The sequence below is a fragment of the Gopherus flavomarginatus genome, chromosome 2, assembly GCF_025201925.1.
Source record: "Gopherus flavomarginatus isolate rGopFla2 chromosome 2, rGopFla2.mat.asm, whole genome shotgun sequence".
Lineage (NCBI taxonomy): Eukaryota > Metazoa > Chordata > Testudines > Testudinidae > Gopherus > Gopherus flavomarginatus.
Window position 1 is genome coordinate 229432638 of NC_066618.1, and position 17138 is coordinate 229449775.

General features: G+C 42.3%; 1 protein-coding gene across 1 annotated transcript in view; it reads right to left on the reverse strand.

The window, feature by feature from the left end:
• OPRK1 (opioid receptor kappa 1) overlaps nucleotides 1–16340 on the reverse strand; it is a 36599-nt gene extending 20259 nt beyond the window's left edge. Inside the window, exons 1-2 of the mRNA XM_050938904.1 lie at nucleotides 16151–16340; nucleotides 15322–15646 (exon numbers count right to left, since the gene is read on the reverse strand). Of these exons, the coding sequence (XP_050794861.1) occupies nucleotides 15322–15587 (266 nt within the window). The 5' untranslated portion in view covers nucleotides 15588–15646; nucleotides 16151–16340. The remainder of the gene's footprint in view (nucleotides 1–15321; nucleotides 15647–16150) is intronic.
• Nucleotides 16341–17138: the final 798 nt, after the last annotated feature.

Genomic DNA, 17138 nt, shown 5'->3' on the forward strand with positions numbered 1-17138 from the left:
CGGAAAAAAGAACATGATAAAAGGAGAGACTTTCGCCATGCTCTTCCTCTCTCTTCCCCCTCCATCTACAGACACCACCACCAAGCAACTGAAGCGCTGATCAAGGGGAAAGCCTGGGAAAGTCAGCCAGCCTGTGATGAGAAACATCCAAGTTTGTAAGGGCATTGAAAGCGTTAAGATCAGCTTAGAATGTGTTTTGCTTTTATTTGATTTGACCAAATCCTATTTGTTGTGCTTTGACTTATAATCACTTAAAATCTATCTTTTGTAGTAAATAAATGTGTCTGTTTATTCTACCTGAAGCAAGGCATTTGGTTTGAAGATGTCAGAGGCTCCCCTTGGGATAACAAGTGTGGTACATATCAATTTCTTTATTAAATTGTTGAACTCATATAAGCTTGCAGCGTCCAGTGGGCACAACTGGATACTGCAAGACGGAGGTTCCTAGGGTTGTGTCTGGGACCGAAGATATTAGCTAGTGCCATTCAGTTGCACAATCCAAGCAGCAACTGGCCAAAAGTGCTCACTCACAAAGCCGGGAGCAGCTTACATGCCAGAGCCTGTGAGTGAACAGCCCAGGAGTGGAAGTTCTCACAGTAAAGCAGGGTAAGGCTGGCTTCCAGATTTGAGGATTAGAGTGACCTAGCAGATCACCAGTACAGATAACACCAGGGGAACGTCACAATGGGAGTTGCATCTTAAATAGGCATTCTGTTAATGCCCACTGGGGTATCAGGGAACATTCAGAGTAGTAAGCATAAGACTCTATACATCTCAGAAGTTGTGAGAAATAAAAATCACATTATATGACATACCCTTCCCATGTGTATTTATCTGTGAAGAGCTGGTTCATTAGGGTGGTCTCAAGTCCCCATAGCCTGTTGATGTTCTGGGTGGGGTTCAGCTCTAGTGCCTCCACTTGGGAGAGATCATGTGGGATCTACCTCTGGCCTCTATGCATTCCTCAATCTTTGTCACCTCATTGTTGTATACTACCCAGTTCTTAATAGCCTCCATACCTCTCCAGTTATCTCCTATAGCATTCACTGCATCAAGCACCATCTTTCCTAATGGGACACTTCAGGGACAAGTCTGAAGTGGCAGACATAGCACTCCTGGATTATTTGGGCCAAACTCAGATCTTCTCTGGAGACTAATTAGCCTTCCTCTTCTGGACAGTGTTTGACAAACCAGTTATTCTGGAACTACCTCTAGAAGGAGGTCCTGACATCTCAACAGCAGCTATTCTCATATTCACTGATCATCAACTGAGAGATTTAAAAAATCCTGCCTTGGGTGAGGAAATTGACCATTAGCTATTCAAATACACCCATTCATATAAAATGTTGTACTAGGCCGGAACTGAACGTTCACGTGCACACACACATGCTCTCTGTTACATACCATGAACCAGCACTGGTGGATGCCCTTCCTGCCTGAAATGCCCTTAGCAGTCATTATGGCGAAGACTTTCTGAAGACTCAAATAGGGTTTGAAAGCATAGTTCAGTGAGTGCATTTAAACTCTCTGGGGCCTGGCTAAGCTCTACTTGGCATAGATGTGAGGAGGGCAATGGTGGATGTACAGGACCTTCACATCCTCCCCATCCTTGAGGATGCTGGGTGACAATTTGGCCACACACAAGCTTGAGCAGCCCCAGGACTGCTCTCATTTGTGGAGACTTATAATGCTTTCCTATGGCCTTACATGTTTGCGAGAACTCATGATGTTCTGGCCATCTCCCCTTGCCTCCCCAGCACTCTTTCACACCACAACAGCACAAAGACGACTTAGGTGGGCCAGGAATTGATGTTTGTGTTTAGAATATAATGTTGCCATTTCCCATTTTTATTCCTGATTAGAACAGACCTTCTAGGACCCCCATTCCTCTATTTGAGACTGCAACTCTACATTGCAACTCCCTCCCCATTCTCTTCAGAGCATATAGTAAAATCTTTTCAGAGAAAACACTTTCATAATCTGCCTCTCTCTCACATGATTCTGTGTGGAATGCAGTTACCAGCCAAGAAATGCAGCCTCACTGGGTTTGGCCTGAACCAGAAATTACTTGACACAGTCAAGATGGAGCTATTTAATGATTCCTTACTCTCCTGCTCGGAGGGAGACCACTCAGGCTGGCCCTGTCTGGCCAGGACTAGAGTCTGCAAGACAGCCAAGAGCCCACAATAGGGCTGGGCAATTAACAGCAGTCCCTGTCAGGCTTTAGCCTGGGCTTGGGTAGCTCAAGTAGTCAGCCCTTAAACACCACCTCTTAGGGCTGGCTTTGGCCCAGGCAGAGCTCAGGCGACCAGCAACCCAGAACAGTCTCTCAAGGCTACTGGTAAGGGAAGCTCCTCTTCAGAGCTAGAGCCTCCTTGCACAGTGTAGGAGGATCAGCTACCCTGGTGCGGTTTGGCAGGGAGATGCAGTCCCACCCTACTCCACCACGTCCCAGCCCAGGGCCCTGGCAGGGCCAGGATTGGCTGCCTCTGCGTCGACGGGGATCCAGCCACAACACACCAACTGAGCCACCCCTGGTTCTGCAGCCAGCTGCTCCAGGGCTGCCCCTGGGCCACTTCCTGCCTCCCCAGGGTTTAGTACCTGTGGCCTCCAGGCCTCTTCCGGCTCCTCGGGTATACGGGATATATGGCAGTAGGTACTCCAGGCCAGTCCTTGTCAGTGTCTGGGAATCAAGACCAACCAGGTGCAGGTTCCTCTTGGGGGTGTGGGAGAACAGGCAGAGCATCCTTCATAGGCTCTCCCCCAACTGTGCTGCAGGGCTGGCCTCTTATACTTCAGGCCATGCCCCAGTATTTCCGGTGAGAGAGGCAGGGTGATCTAGGCTCCACCCTCCAAGGGGTGTGTAATGGTTCCCTCCTCCCACTTGGATGGAGGCCACTCAGCCTCATTACAGGCTATAACTGAAAAGGAGTCAAAAGACTAAGTAGATGAAGTGTTAAATATTTGGCCTTACCTTGTTTAGCCAGTATGTTGCTGGGACTATACATAATCTTGCATATAGTTGATGAGACAGGTTTCCTCCAATATTCAACAAGATTTGGAGGAAAACTTTCTCCAACAGAGCTTGGTGACTCTTCCCTGCATGATTCTATTCCAGTGCATATACAAAGGGGATTCCATCCAGGAATGGTTCTTCTCAAACAATTCATTCAAGAATGAAAATGTATCTGTCCATTGGCAAGACCCATGGAAGCAGCTATGTAGACCAGTCCCAATCAGCTGCTTACATGCAATCTGGAGTTTTCCCTGACAGCTGAAGACAAGGTGGGATAGAATCAGCTACTGAGTGGCAGATCATTGATCCTGAATTTGAAATGTCTCCAAACTTCTGGTATTAAAGGAGCAAATATTTTCAGGAGCAAATCCTCCAGATGAGTGATGACATTACTTGCCAGTTCCTGGTATTGTCTGCGCCCACCACATGACACTATCCCTCTCCAAGTGGTGATAACCCCAGGACATATTCGTTTGAATAGTTCCAGTGAATATTTTGTAGATCTTTCATAAAAGTTATTGAAGAACATCACTGTTATGATGAGGAATGCATTGATGACTTCAGGGGAAATGAAGATTTTTTTTCTCTCTCTCAACCTGCAATGTAACATAATGTGTATCACTGTAAGACCTGCCTAGCAAACAGCATGCAATGCCCCCTCTTTCCCACTGTCAATACAAATCATGTAGCAAAGGTCAGGAATGTAATAATAGATAGGGTGCTCACCATTGTCCAAGAGTGCTTGATCCAAGAGCAGATTCAGGGTGTCTTGTGCAGCTCTTCCACAAGATTTGGGAGAAAATACTTTGAAGACATTAAGCATTTCTGATTAAACATATAAGAATTAAGAAAAGTAAACTCTGGACATTTTCCTACACATTCAACAAACCATGTGACACAGAGTTAATTCTGTAGTGCATCCATGCAGCAGGAAACTCAGTTGTAAGTTATGCAGTGAAACAGAGTGCCACCAAACTACCCCACCATTAACTTGTCAGGCACTCTTTCCTGTACCCTCAGCTTCTGACCAAACTAGCCTTCAATGTCTGTGCGCTTACTCATAGACTCTAGGACTGGAAGGGACCTCAAGAGGTCATCGAGTCCAGTCCCCTGCCCTCATGGCAGGACCAAATACTGTCTAGACCATCCCTAATAGACATTTATCTAACCTACCCTTAAATATCTCCAGAGATGGAGATTCCACAACTTCCCTAGGCAATCTATTCCAGTGTTTAACTACCCTGACAGTTAGGAACTTTTTCCTAATGTCCAACCTAAATCTCCCTTGCTGCAGTTTAAGCCCATTGCTCTTGTGAATGGGCTTACTTAATTATGTGATTGGTAACTTAAGTCACAATTTTCAATGCCAGCTCGTGTCCAACTTGAGATATCTAGGGCCTGCTTTTCAGAAGTGCTGAGCACCTGAAGCTCCCATTGTCTGTGCACTGAACTATGTAATCAGATTTTTAAGAATAGGTATTGAAAATTTGAAAATTCCCAAACAAAACTACATATAGATATTTATGCTCGTATCTACCAGCCTAGTTGTATGGCTAGGTTTTGAGAATCCTGCAACATGTGCTGTGACAAATTGGGGTTTCTGTCTGCCCAACTTCTGAACTGGAAATGATTATATGAATTGTGTCATGAAATTACTGTGTAAAGGAAAGCCTGTCATGTATGTGGATCCACCCTGCTTGCAGGTTTGTGTCACATCTCTGCCAGGCCAGAGACAATAGTGAGCAATCAGCACTGAACAAAGTAGAGCACCTTTGGACTATAGGTTTTCTGTACATAGAACAAGACACCTCCTTCTCTGCTCTGAAGGAGGGTAACAGGTTGAGAGTAATGAAAAAAGTACCAAATGGCAGAATTGAAGAAGAAGGTGACCTCAGGAGGAGTCTATAAAGGGACTCAGAGGGGGAAGTGGAGGACAGTCATTTTGCACCAAATTAAGATAAGAGAGGCTGCTGCAGGGAGTAGGCAAGGGGCAGAGGACACTGCCTGCCTGCCTGCCTAACTGACAGAACATAGGCAATTCCCCAAGGACTCCCAAGGGAAGGGTGAGCTAGTGAGGGACATTGCATTTAGGATGGTTTACTGTTTTGTGTGTTCTGTACTCCCCCTGTTCTATTCATGATTAAATATAAAATGCATATATATATAAAAAGATGTTAGGCTGTCAAAGTGTGTGTGTTGATTACTTCACATTGGTACATGCCCAAGAGAGTTAAACAGTAAACCAGAAGCTTCACACCTTTGGGGTGGAGTGCTGGGAAAGGGGTCTGTTTAAGTATTGAGAACATGGGCATCGTTGGTGGGGGGCAGAAGCATATTGACCTGTCTGAACGGTCCAAATAGTAAACTATATGGAACTCATTTTACCTTCCTGGAGAATGAAAGGCTGAACCTGATTAGATTTGAACTTGTGGCTCCAGAAAGAATATTTCAAACTTGACAGTTAGAGCAGTCAACAAGGCTTCCCAGCAGGGCTATAAAGATCCATTGTGCCTCTTTTTGCTCTCTCCTTCCTTTCCTTTTTAAATCATTTTCTTTATGTGCAGAAATCATTTTTGTCAAAGAACCGCCTTTCCCATCCCCACTCAATGTATATGTCCTAAGAATCAAAGTCTTTTTCCCTGCTTCTCTCAAAGCTGACTCAGTTGGTACACTCATATCTGATGCATGTGTTTGTTGGGAGGCACCTTTCCAACTCAACAAATGAGAGTGCTAGTAAATGGGGTATTAGCTTTGTTTGAAATAATAAAGCAATGGGCTGCTGTCATAAACAGATAGCTAAGGGTTAATGTCTCTTTCACCTGAAAAAAAAAAGTATCCTGAAACACCTGACCAGAGAACCAATCAGGAAACCAGACTTTTTTCAACTCTGGGTGGAGGGAAGTTTGTGTCTGAGTTCTTTGTCTTCTGCCTGAATCTCTCTCAGCTAGAGAAGGATTTTTCTATTTCCTGCTTTTTAATCTTCTTTGTCCAAGTTGTGAGTACAAAGTTGGTTTTTTGTTTTGTATTTACATGTCTATAGTTGCTGGAGTGCTTTAAATTGTATTCTTTTGAATAAGGCTGTTTATTCATATTTCTTTTAAGCAATTGACCCTGTATTTGTCACCTTAATACAGAGAGACCATTTTTATGTATTTTTCTTTCTTTTAAGACCTGTTGGAGTTTTCTTTAGTGAGGAACTCCAGGGAATTGGGTCTGCAGCTCACCAGGGAATTGGTGGGAGGAAGAAGTCAGGGGAAAACCTGTGTGTGTTAGATGTACTAGCCTGACTTTGCATTCACTCTGGGTGAGGGGGGAAGAGAGATTGACTCTCGGTAATTCTGTTCTCCAGGCTGGGAACGGGGAGGGTGGAATCCCTCTGTTTAGATTCACGGAGGTTGCTTCTGTGTATCTCTCCAGGAACACCTGGAGGGGGGGGAAAGGGAAAAGGTTGATTTCCCTTTGTTGTGAGACTCAAGGGATTTGGGTCTTGGGGTCCCCAGGGAAGGTTTTTGGGGGGGACCAGAGTGCCCCAAAACACTCTAATTTTTTGGGTGGTGGCAGCAGTACCAGGTCCAAGCTGGTAACTAAGCTTGGATGTTTTCATGCTAACCCCCATATTTTGGACGCTAAGGTCCAAATCTGGGACTAGGTTACTGACAGCTGCACACCACAGTTAGGTAAATAAATAAGAATTATCCTCATTTTATAGATGGGAAAACTGAGACATAGAGGGGCGTGGCAAGTTACTTAGGAGTAGAGCTGGTCAAAAATTTTCCAGCAGAAAAAATTTCTATCAGAAAGTGTCATTTCATCTAATATCTAAACTTTCCATGGCAACATGTCAATTTCAATAAAATTTGATGTAGAAAAAGTTGAAACTAAACATTTCAATAGGTCAACCTTGTTGGAATGGAACATCTTGATTTTTCATTTCAAAATTATTTTTGTTTCAAATTTTATATTCTGTCATAAATTATAATAAAACAAAACAATTTTAAAAGACAAAATTGGAAGAAAACATTTAAATTTCATCAAAATGGAATGTTTCAGTTGACTTATAACTGATAATTTATTTTTTTAATGGAAAAATTCCAAAATGCTTGTTTTCTTTCCAATGCAGAGTTCATTTCAAAATACTGGCTTTCCAAACTGGAAGCCCAAGTGTCACCCAGCTCCACCAAAGAGCCAGTGGTTAGATCATTAAACTAGGATGTGGGAGACTTGGTTCAAGTCCCTGCTCATCACAGACATTCTGTGTGCCCTTAAGCAAGTAATTTAGCTTCTCTGGGCCCCAATTCCCCATCTATAAAATGGGATTAATAGCACCAGCTCCGAGGACAAACTGTGGGGCATGCCCGTACCCTCTCCCCCTACCCCAGGAGGCATGGAGAAACCTTTCTGGGGAACACGCAAGTTAATGAAAGTACAAAAAAGTGGTAAGAGACTGACAAGGGACAAAGAATATCTTTATAGCAGTAGCACATAAAAGTAATCTGAGAAAGAGTTGACTACATTATGCCATTTCTTAATAAATTATTCCTGTAACACAGGATGCCATTAAATTCAATGATGCTTTTTTTTTTCTAAGACATTCGACAAACTAGAGCATACAAGCTCCTCTTTTCCCTTAGGAATGAACGCACATAGCTGTGACACTGCCTGTTGTTAAAACTGTTTTTAATCCTAGAGAATTATTCAGACCACTGGAGGCTTGTGAAATAATTTTCAAAGAAATACAGGATTGGTTGTCTTGGAGTTTGATGACAGCAGTTCTTCCGAGTAGGTGACCTCCTGGGGCAATCAAGACAGAGCACATTGAAGAGGTGAATCCAGAATGAGTGAAACAACAGACACATAGCTCCCATGGTGGCTGTGTACAACACTGTGACAGCAATTCCATAATTAAAATTGTAACACAGTTTCCATTACAAATACGCCTTTCCATTCCTTCTAGCTGTCTCTAGAAAGCACCATTTTGCCTCAATTTTTTCCTATAAAGTCCCTAGTCAGAGCTGCATTTGCAGGGGCCAGGAAAAGTTCTGGTGTAAAAGGGACAAGGCCTGTTTGCATATGAAATTTTAAAAATGTGTTTTTCCCTTTTAGAAGCATATTCTAAGGTCTTTGATGTTCTCATATCTCAGAAATGGCTTGCTGTAGAAATGTAATATAGATACTTGCAATGTAATATAAACATTGCTCAAGTGAGTTATGTAGGCCTGGCCGGACATGAGTAATTGGACATGGGTGAAGCCTCATTTCTTGGGAGACAGTATCAGGAAGGTAAATGGATCAGTAGATTGGAAACAATGTCAGTACTACTTAAGAGAAGTGGGGGACCACTCATGGAATCATTCACAATGGGCAAGATAACAATGGACAAAAAAGGCCTGGAATGTAAGATGAGGTTAAAAAATAAATTGTGTATGGACAGTGTATGAGCAGAGCATGCTGTAAAGGGATTGGTTTCTCCAAAGTAACCAAGCCAATCCCCAAATATGTAATGCAATGTATAGTAAATGCATATAAAGGAAGAGATTTTCTGTTTAACTGTGAATGTGTGGTATGCCCTGTACCCCTCCCCCCATGCTTGAATCTAAGCCAGTCAGTGTAGCTTTGCTGTATGCTAAATAAAGGAATCTAAGTGAAGAGACTGGAGTAAAATGGAGTTCTTGGACAACTGAGTGCAAGAGGTCTCGGGGGAACCCCAACACAGTGGTACACTGACTTAGATCTGGAGCAAGCAATGTAGATATCCCTTAGTGTGAGGGTTGCAACCTAGCATTAAGGGAAATGGCATTGGAAGGGTTTAATGGTTTAAATATGAGGCACCATGCTTCTTTAGCACTATGCTGAAGAAGTGAGTTAAATGTAAGGGCAAACCCTAGAGAAGTATTCGGGTGAAAAAGAAAATCCAGAGTGTGGTATCAGATTAAACAAAAAAAGAATGCCTAGCAGAGCACAGCAGAGCTCCGTTGAATTCCATAAATAAATAATTTGCAGAGCACAGCAAAGGTCTGTGCCACTAAAATTTTCAAAAAATAGGACCCATTGGCAGCCCTGGAAAAATAGCATCTAGGTTTTTTGTTTGTTTTATTTTGTTTTAAATCCTGAGTCCAGATCAATGCAGCAGCAATTTTTCAAAGATTATTTCTGATAGCTAACACTTTACAAACGAAATGTGCTACTCGGAAGAGTGAAAGCAAAAAAGCACAAAGAAGAAATCAGAGATGTAGAGGAGGAAATAGACTAAGACTCCAGAGAGGACAGAGAGAAAACAGTGTCTGTTGCCTTTTTGCATAAATCCAAAGTAAAAAGCAGCCATCCTTCAAGGACTGTATTTAGTGAGTACAACTTTTCAGGCAAAGTGTATTAAGTTAAGGGATAAGTGCAAAAAAACATAAAAGATAAGTTCAGAGACACTGAAAATAATCAGCTGAGAAATGTATCACTTTGAAAAATAAGTCAGTGGTTTGAGGAAAAAGAATAAGGAGTTAAAAGGGTTTTTGCACAAACTGACACTGCAGAGCTCGGGGGAGACTAGAAAGTTGGGGGTAGTGCAAGTAATAAAGTGTTAAAGAGGATGTTGACGGTGTTGAGTATTGTTAAGAAAGAGAATGGTTGGTTTGATAACTAAACCTCCTTACAGCAGTATAACTTGGTGCTGTCATGCCTGGTAAAATCCTTAGTAACCAAAACAAATGATGCAAAAAGGAGTTTAAGTAATGACAACTACCACTACTATGTTTTTTCCCCCCACAAAGAGTTTATCACCCTTCTAAAGGAAATAGGCCCTTCCCAATGAACATGTTTGTAAATGATCAGTTATGCCAGCTGCTGCAGGCACAAGGACAATCTGATTTAAATTATTTAACTCTGGATGATTTAATTAAAATCACTTAAAAGGAAATAGGGCTTAACTGCTTCTGAATGTACTATATAGCACTTCTCATCCATTGATCTCAAAATACTTTACACCGGAGATAAATATTAGCCTCCTTTTAAGGGTGGGGAAACTGAGGCAAAAGGAGGTGAAATGACTTGCTGAGGATCCAGGTCAGTGGCAGAGCCAGAAACGGGAACCAGGTCTGCAGAGTAGAGATGGGAAGATAATGGATTTTCCAGTTTACTGGCAATTTAAAAAAAAAACCAACAAAAGTTTAATTTTGGGTCATATCAAAAATGACATTTTTTGACAAATTGAAAAGTTTTGAATCAAAACAAAATCTTTTGATAATGTTAAAAGGAAACATTTCATGTTGTTTCACCCTCAGGCATTCTAATAAAAGCCAAGGAAACGATTCATAAAGCAACTGGAGGAATGAGAGGTGGTGATGGTGCCACCCACTCCCTCATAAACTTTAGCCCAGTGATTAGGGCACTCACCTGGGATTTGGAAGATCCCAGTTTAAATCCCTGCTCCAGTGACTAATCATTTATGAAAAGCAGAACAGCTTCAAGAAGAGAGATTGAGAAATCCCCATGTCAGAATATCCTGTAGGCCAGTGGTTAGGGCATTGTTCTGCAATGTAGGAGACCCACATTCAAATCCTTCTGCCTCATCTGGCAGAAAAGGGAATTGAACCTGGGTCTCCCATAAACCAACTACATACCCCTAAATTTATAAGGGACACGGCTAAAGTGTACAAGGGGAGAGCAGTTGCGCCCTCTGCCTCAGTCATTTTACGAATCCTTTCCTTTGATTTTGTCAAAATGAACATGTGGGTTGAAAGGAAATGTTTTGGTTCAACATTACTGAAATATTTTGACCATTTCAACTTCAATTGAAATTAATCTGCAAACGCAATATGAATTCACTAATAGATTCAGTTGACCCAAAAGTGCATTTTTCAACTAACAAACTATTTGTCGAAAAATTTCACCCAGCTCGACTCTGGAGTCCCAATCCACCAGGCCACACTTCTCCACTAGTACCACTGACTTCTTGCTCCCTCTTCTACCTCACTTCTACCCCCCATCCCACCTGGGATGGAATGGCTGAGTTGGCATTCTCCCACTTCTAACCTCCCACCAGTAGGGTATCGACTCCCACAATGATGCTGAAGGGTCTCTCTTTACTCTGCTATCTAGGCTCTGATATGGCCTCTGTGGCAGGGTCAGCCTTCCCAGAACACCTTTTGCCCATCATCTCTCTCAGAACATGTTGCTGATAAATTTAAACAATAGCCCCAAAGGAAATGTAAAATAAATGAGTCTTCCACCCTTCCTGAGCTACTCTTCTACCCTGCTCTCTCACAGAGTACTGATTCTCTGTACTTTCTTCCTGGAAGCCCAGCTCCTACCCAAGTCACTGACTCTTGGGGCTTCCTCCCTAGAGCTCTTCCCTCAGTTTGGTTCTCCACAGGCTGGATCCTTATTCCCAGTCTCTCCAGACAGTCTAACTGTGGTTTAGCTGTCTGTAGAGCCTGCCACAGACAACTCCTTTTCTCCTACTGCCCTCTCCCATCAGGGCCAGTCACAGAAGACAACCTCCTTTCTCTCTCTCTTCCCTTCTGTCACCAGTGACTGGACTTCACTTATTTTGTGCATTCCATGCCCACACCTTCCCTTTGAATGTGGTGTTATTGAGGAAGCCTGGGTATCTTTATCCTCAACCTCCTGTTCCCAGTTCTACTCCCTACAGGTATAGGTTTTCTCTTCACCCCTTCTTGATAGTGCCTTTTCTTCCACCTTCTTCTCCACTGTCTCTACCTTATCTACTGAAGTAGAGATTCACTCCTCTTTCCCTCCCCATTGATTCTCATCACCTACCTCTTCTCCCCTTTTTTCTACAGCCTCCCTCATTGATGAGGGCCTCATTGAATGTCTGCTTTCTCTCACTCCTCTTTACCTTCTTTCCCCACTCTTTCTTTTCCCCAGTCCTTTCACCACAAAAACAGAAGCTCTCCCTTTTATCCTCCCTGGTGATGGGCCTGCAGGTGTGGGTTCTCATTTTTCCTCTTTCCTCCTCCCCAGCATCGGGGGTTCTTTTATCTTTCTCCCACTCTCTTCCCACAGTTAGAATCCCCCCGGTGGTAGGTGTTTTCTCCTCAGTCTGTCTTTGCCCCTTAGTTCCTTTTTCCTTTCTCATTGCTGTCTCTTGAGGTAGGGCTCTTCTCTATTTCTGTCTCTTCATCTTTGGTCCTGTCTCCAAGGGGATGCAGTTAAACAGTTCTCTTCTCATTCCTCCCTTTGCTCTCATGGGGGGATGTAGTCCCCAGGTGAGGACTTGCTCTCTCTCCCCCTCCCTGCTCTGGAGAGGTAAACTTCATTTCTCTCCAGTGTTACTATAGTCCTCTGAACAGTTAGTGCTCAGGCAGAAGTCTTTGAAAGTCTGAATTTAATGACCAGAGGCCTAATCCAGACCACCAGTCAGCTCAGACACTACAGGTCTAAAACAGGCAAAATGGCTACATATTAGAGCTGCCTGGAATTTTTTTGACAAAACTGTATCTTTTTGTTGTTATTGATGAACAATGCCAAAATTAAAAAATAAATATTTCACAGATGTATTTTGATGAAGTTTTAAATGAGAAAGTTTCTCAGGTCTAGGGCAGATGCACATGAAAGAGAAAAACACATAAAAAAACCCAACTTTTTGATCCAACAATGGACTTTTAAACAAAATTCCACTTCACTAAAACTGTTTAAAGCTTTTGGTTTTGTTCCGCATTGGCACAAAGACAAATTTCAAAACCTCAGAAGTTTGCATGAATCAGAATAAACATTCTCTGGAGAGCTTGACTAGATATTCTTCCCCATTGGACCATCTAGAAGGGCAGGGGGGAAGACAGCTAGTGAATCAAAGTCTCAGTTCCATCCCAGTCTGCTCATAAGCTAATTAAGTCAGTCTTTTTGGGTCAGGAAAAATCAGCTTAAGAGACACCTCTTTTTCTTTGTGGTTTAGCAAAAAGCTGTTTTAACAGCTCCAAGAGGGGTGAGGAATAGGGCAGACCTCTCTACTCTGCAGCTTTTGGCTGGATGTTAGTTGGTTTATTTAGCCCTCCAGACTGCTCCTCACTTCTTCTTCCCTTCAGCAGGTCCCCCAATGCTTCTGTGGGTCTCCTGCATGTGATACAATATTGCCAACTTTCACAATCTTATCCTGAGTCTCATGACATTAGGTGTCTTATTTAAAGCCCTGCCTCCTTTAGGCAACTGATTACCTGAAGAGCTAAAGTAGTAGTAAGCTGGAGTCTCCCCATCCCAGCATCAATGCCTAGCAACAGTACTGATGTTAGGAAGGGAACAGCAGCATTAGCCTGAAGGTACTGTACGGAGTAGAAACAGCAGTGAGGGACATCACATGAATTCCCCCACATGTCTGGAGAGTAAAAAAAAAAAAAAAGAGGAGCAACAATGTGTCATCATCCTCCCCATCAAGATTGCTAGGGGCAGCAGGGAAAGGAGAAGAAAAAAGAAATGAAATGGCAGAGGAAAATAACTCTCCAATGCCACTTTCTCCAAAGCTACCCGCAGAGCTGGTGTTTGTGGAGAAAAGGAGTTTGTTGCAACATGTAAAATATATTTTTCACTGAATTATGAAAAATCAGATAGCAACACTCAGTGCAACACCAATTGGAACATTTCAAATTAGGGTTTATTGTATATTTTATATATTCTAATGATGTCAGAACTTTTAAACCATTTGCCACAGAGAAATAAGGGGAGGGGAAGGGGGAAGATATTGTGAACAATCTCAGGCTTTTCCATGTAGAAATACAGGTAGGGAAGACACAAAGAGGAAAGAGCAACAAAAAAAGCTGAGGTGGAGAACAGAAAGAAATGCATAACTAGCAGGGGATGCCAGAAAAAAAAAATCTCAAGAGGGAAGAAGTAAGAGAGAGAAGAAATACACACAAGCCAGTATAATACTTATTACTGCTTTCAGGGTTGAGGTTGAGAGTTTATTTTGGCTGCCCATCTAGTTAATTGTCACTATTAGACTGACAGCTTAAAGAAGTTCTCCCCTTATGACTGAGGGTGTGTCAGGGAAAGACTCCGTCCTCCCTATACATTAGGGATTTTATTTTCTACTGTATGTAAAGGACAGAGTAGATAGCAGGTAGCAGCATAAAATTTACAGCCTGGAGCAAACTAATTATTTCACATTGTCAAACTGTTCATCTTATTTACTGTGTTGAAAATAAAAATAAAATCCCTTTAAAAATCAAGGGGCTTCACCTGATTGTAAATAACAACTACATTGTCTTCCACCTAACTTCAGTCTGAATCAATATTGACATTTTTTCCTCATTTTGGAACTGCTTGACCCAAACGAGACCAGAACCTTTTGAATTCATGTCAGCTTAATTTTCATATATGGACTTATCTTACTCAAGCACTGAAATGCTCCAGAAAGTGAATTGCACAGTGTTTATTGCAGGATTCAAATACATTATAAAGCAGGAGACCTAAAGGTTGAGTGATTTCACTCACCAAGAAGTGAGCTATAAACCTTCTGAGCTGCACTATATGGCGTACTTTGATACAGTAATTTGCACAGGGAAATTATAAAAGTAGAGAGAAAAAATCACACCTCATCATTTCCTGGGGATTAAAGATATACATTAATATACATGTGTAAATATAAGTGCATTTAAATGAGCTGTTTAGCGTGAACACCAATTAATGCAAATAAATCTCTCTTTTGTCCTGTCATTTGGAATATGAAAAGCAACCCCTAACAATGCTTACTTTGATTTTATCAGGCCCAAAAGCAATAATGGTATTTAATCCTGTAAACTACCATAATAGCCTAATTTAAAGAAAAATTACTCCCATCTTTATATTCAGAATTTCCAAATTTTTATAAAATCATTATCTTAAAAAAAAATCAGTAAAAGATAATATGATAATACAATAATGCAAACTAGAACCATAAACAATTCCTTTCTTTTATGGTGCCTCACCCAGGAAAAGGATGCCTTGCAGAAGAAGTCTCCTTATTCTAGTTCATCTTTTTCTGTAACATTAACTGCTTCTGATCCTTGTGGGGGCTCTATCCACCCATTTCCAGTACACAGCCAGGCAGCACCTCCTCTCCTCCAACTCACACGCTACAGAATTTATAACTTTCTAATCCATTTCTCCTTTGGGTTTCTAATTGTACTTCCAGGCAAATGTCAAAATGTGAACAGCTGCCAACTAGCTCAGTCATTTCCCTATGGCTCTTAGGATATACACCTTATACCTCCCAAAGAGCTTTCTCCCCATTCCTTCCCTTATGTCCCTTCCAATGGGGTATCATTTGAAGCCTTCTTAGTGTGGTATTCAAAAGCCAAACAGTTCTCCCCAAGATCCCTTACCTGATGATGACAAACATAACCAGAGAGTTGCCCACCAAGCCAACCACAAAGACCACAGAATAGACAGCAGTGATGATGATGGGGATTGCTGGGGAAATGTTGGTGTGGTTCTGCTGCAAGTCTTCAAAGCCACCAGTGGCATTGTTGCCATATTCAGCCCAGCCCAGGAACCAGCTGCTGCTGCTGGGGAGGAGGCAGGGGCCTGGAGAGCAGGTGGAGGGTGGCTCCTCACGGAAAATGTGCACGGGGGGCTCCACGGGATCCATTGTTACCACATGCAGAGAGCAGGATGGAACAAGGATGGAGACAGCAGAAGGCAAATAGGCTTGAAAGAGAAGAGAGAGAATGAAACACACTGTGCAAACTTTCCATTCAAACAGACCTGCATTTCAAAATCATGTTGGGAGGGTCAATGGTGGGGAGAGGGGATATTTTAATAAGCAGAGGTTTAAGTAAATCCCATTTAATTAAATGCAATATTTTAAAATCTCATCTTTGTTTAATGTAAGAGGTAAGTGCTGGTAAATGCTCTATGAGATGCATGGCTAAAGTTTCCTCCACTTAGAGATTACATATTAGGAACAAAACAGAAGAGAGACCATAAGAATTTAGAAACAGCCCAGTTCCACTCCTCTGGTTTCCCCCTCCCACCACATTTTTTTAAGTCAAACAGTGCCTTAATCTCAAGATGTTTTTACTGCCTTGACTACAATGAAGGGGGGGGACCCACCCCACCCCCTTCACCGCGATTGTGTGCTTTTCTGCCTGAGTTTTTTCTACATTCAGATGTGACACCTTTAAATGAGATCAACAAAATTTCAATAATTACCTCTTTCAGTCCTGAAAAAGGAGCAGAGTCCCCAAATGCCTTTAGGAGTAGTAGAGGAGCATCCTTTCAGCTCTTGGAGGTGTCACTCTTCTTCTAGGATGCTTGAACCTAGAGCATCTATGCCTCTGGAGAGCTGAAAACGTGCTGGAGATGGAGCTGAATCCGAGTCTTTAGCTCCGAGGTGGCAGCAGCTGCTGCAGCTACAACTCCCTGCACTTCCCCCTTTTACACTCACACACACTCTGTCTCACTCTCACTCTGTCAGGGCTCCAGCAGCACTCTGCATTAATGCACACATTCTCCTCTATCTCAGTCCCTGCAGCTCAAAAGCTCACATGACTTCTGTCTAAACACTGACAGGCAGACAAGTTGAAAGGAAAGACAGACAAATTCTACACTAAATGAATGTATCGTTTCTACACACTTTTCCAAGTTGTCTTTCCCATTTTTTCCCTCCTAGGCAGTTTTAAGGCCTTCACGCAATGGTACTTGCTCCCTTACTGAATATTTCAAATTTTGCTAACTAGAAGACACTGGACAAAACAGGAATCTCAAATGAAACCCTTTTGACTTTTTCCTGTTAATGAAAAGTTTGCACATTGTGTTTCATAATATATTTTGGGGAGGGCAGAATGTAGATTCATGAAACTGGATCCAAACGGTTCCTCATTGGGAGGTTGTGTAATATTTCATTATATCTACAGCAAGAAGTCAGTTAGGAGGGATCTAGGGAAAGTTATAGGCAGAAGCTCGGCAGGGAAGCAGAGAGTGAGACAGTAGATTTAGAAAAAATATCCTTGTTCTTTTTCTCATAAGCTTCCTTGTACAGTGTTAAAAGAAAGCAGCTCTTTTGTGAGTCTTTGCCATTGCCACATGACACCATAATATTACATTCCACCAGAAACTAACCCCTCAGGGACCTGATATGTGTTTAGAGGGATTCCACCATAAACTATATCCCAAAGCAGCAGCATATGGGGGGAGGAGA